Genomic DNA, 2,463 nt, shown 5'->3' on the forward strand with positions numbered 1-2,463 from the left:
GAGGATGATGTGGGAGACAGTGTCGAAAGCCTTGCTGAAGTCAAGGTAGACAACATCCACTGCCCTCCCCTCATCCACCCATCCAGTCATGCCATTGTAGAAGGCTATCAGATTAGTCAGACATGACTTCCCCTCGGTGAATCCATGTCGACTACTGCTGATAATCTTCTTTTCGTCCAGATGCTTGGAGATGGTACCCAGAACGAGCTGCTCCATCATCTTTCCAGGGATGGAGGTGAGGCCTGTAGTTTCTTGGGTCATCCTTCTTGCCCGTTTTGAAGACTGGAGTGACATTGGCTTTCCTCCAGTCCTCAAGGCACCTCACCTGTCCTCCAGGACCTTTCAAAGGTGATGGAGAGCGACCCAGCAATGACTTCTCCCAACTCCCTCAGCACTCGAGGGTGCATCCCATCAGGACCCATGGACTTGTGGGTATCCAGTTTACTTAATTGTTCTCCAACTTGTTCCTCATCAACCAAGGGAAAGTCTTCCTTCCTCCAGACTTTCTCTGTTACCTGCAGAGTCTGGGACTCCCGAGGGCTGGCCCAAGCAGTGAAGACAGAAGCAAAGAAGGCATTCAGCAGCTCCCCGTTCTCTGCATCATCTGTCACCATGGCACCTGTCTCATTCAACAGCGGGCCCACATTTTCCCTAGTTTTCCATTTACCTCCTATCGGATTAAAGAAACCCTTCCTATTGACCTTAACATCCCTCACCAGGTTCAATTCCAAGGCTAGCTTGGCTTTCCTTGTTTCATCCTTGCATACCCTGACAGCATTCTTATACTTGTCCCAAGCAGTCAGTCCCTTCTTCCACATACTGTAAACTCCCTTCTTCCACCTGAGCTTTTTCAGAAGCTCCCTGCTCAGCCATGCAGGTCTCCTTCTCTTGCCTGATTTCTTGCTCTTCGGGATGCATCAATCCTGAGCTTGGAGGAAGTGATGCTTAAGTATCAGCCAGCTCTCTTGAGCCCCCCTACCCTCTGGAGCCCTCTCCCACGGGATTTCTCCAAGCAATTCCTTGAAGCGATCAAAGTTAGCCCTCCTGAAGTCTAAGGTTTCAACCTTACTTGTCATTTTGTGCATACTGCACTTAATCCTGAATTGTCATGATCACTGCAGCCCAGTCTGCCCCCAACCTTAACATCCTCCACCAGTCCCTCTTTGTTTGACAGTACTAGGTCCAGTAGTACACCTCTCCTTGTGGGCTCCTCCACCACCTGAGTCGAAAAGTCATCATCAATGCACTGGAGGAACCTCCTGGACTGTACAGAACAATCTTTTGACAAAACAAGAATTTAAGTGTTTGAAGGAGAGTTACTTGACTTTGGAGAATTACATCTTGGAAGTGATATACTAGATCTACAAAGATAGAGGCTCCCACTACACCAGTCAAGAGCTAATCCCAAAGCCAGACTAAGGGCACAAGCTCAACTGAATCCTACAAGTTGAGAATCAAAATATAAAAGCGTTAAAAAACAAGACAACCTACCTCCCTCACTTGTAACTGCTGCAGCTTTTGAAAGAAATACTTTGATTCATGTTGCAAAGTTACATTTCAACTTATTAGACAGCAACAGCTTGCATATTACCAGATTAAATGCTTGGCTTTATTGATGACACACCTGGGACAGTGACACAACACTGTTGTCTTCATTGATGGCTTCATCAACAATTAACCTATTGGGCCTGTTCTTCTGCTTCAGAATAGCAGTTGATAAGTCATCTGCTTTAGAACTGGCAAAGAAAACAGAAGTCAATGAGTCCAAGTGATATTGCTCCCCCTTTCCAGCCACCCCCCTGTTTTGTTCTCTGTTTTTTACAGGTTTCTTTGTTCTCTTGTCTTTTAGAAACTATACCCATTTATAAGACAAAGGAGAATATTATTCCTAGGTACCAGTTTCAGGAGTTCAAAGCAAAATGTTTTCTGTCACTAAATATAACTACTTTACTAGCCTCAAATGGAAATAGCTATGAAGCTATCTATGACAATAAGTGATCAATGAGATGTTGCTGACTGCAAGATGTTTTGCCTAAAATAATTAGTCAGATTCATCTGAAATTACATGTAACCACTGCCACCGAAACAAAAGTTCAAGTCTATTTGGTGTCAAACCCCAGATAAATAGGGGAATTAAAGGACAATGCTGTAGCTCCCCGACAGAAAGAGTTGTTAGAGTTTAGCTTGTTGAGGCCTATTAGTTAAACCTAGCAAGCCAGTAGAAATATTCAAGTGCTCATGAAAAACAGAGGGGGGTGTGTGTGTGGTGTGTGTTTGGGGTTTTTTTAGGATATAAGCACCTTTCCATAATACCTTCACAGGAGTCACTGCAGCTCTAGCCCACTACGCCACAAGAAATGACAGATAATTCGTTTGCCTTGTCAAAATGGAGCACATCAAGCAGCAAAGAAATGGAAGAAATGCAGATTAAGTGATTTCCTTCAAAATCTAATTGTGATTCAC

At 44.3% G+C, this 2,463-nt stretch overlaps 1 protein-coding gene across 1 annotated transcript in view; it reads right to left on the reverse strand.

The window, feature by feature from the left end:
* The window catches only part of LOC104292231 (transitional endoplasmic reticulum ATPase), a gene marked incomplete at its 5' end in the record, with an annotated part of 19,507 nt that extends 17,771 nt beyond the window's left edge, over nt 1-1,736 (reverse strand). Inside the window, one exon of the mRNA XM_009891568.1 lies at nt 1,625-1,736. Coding sequence (XP_009889870.1) covers nt 1,625-1,736 — 112 coding nt within the window. The remainder of the gene's footprint in view (nt 1-1,624) is intronic.
* Nucleotides 1,737-2,463: the final 727 nt, after the last annotated feature.

Source organism: Charadrius vociferus, unplaced genomic scaffold (assembly GCF_000708025.1).
Source record: "Charadrius vociferus isolate BGI_N301 unplaced genomic scaffold, ASM70802v2 scaffold1119, whole genome shotgun sequence".
In the NCBI taxonomy this organism is placed as follows: Eukaryota; Metazoa; Chordata; class Aves; order Charadriiformes; family Charadriidae; genus Charadrius; species Charadrius vociferus.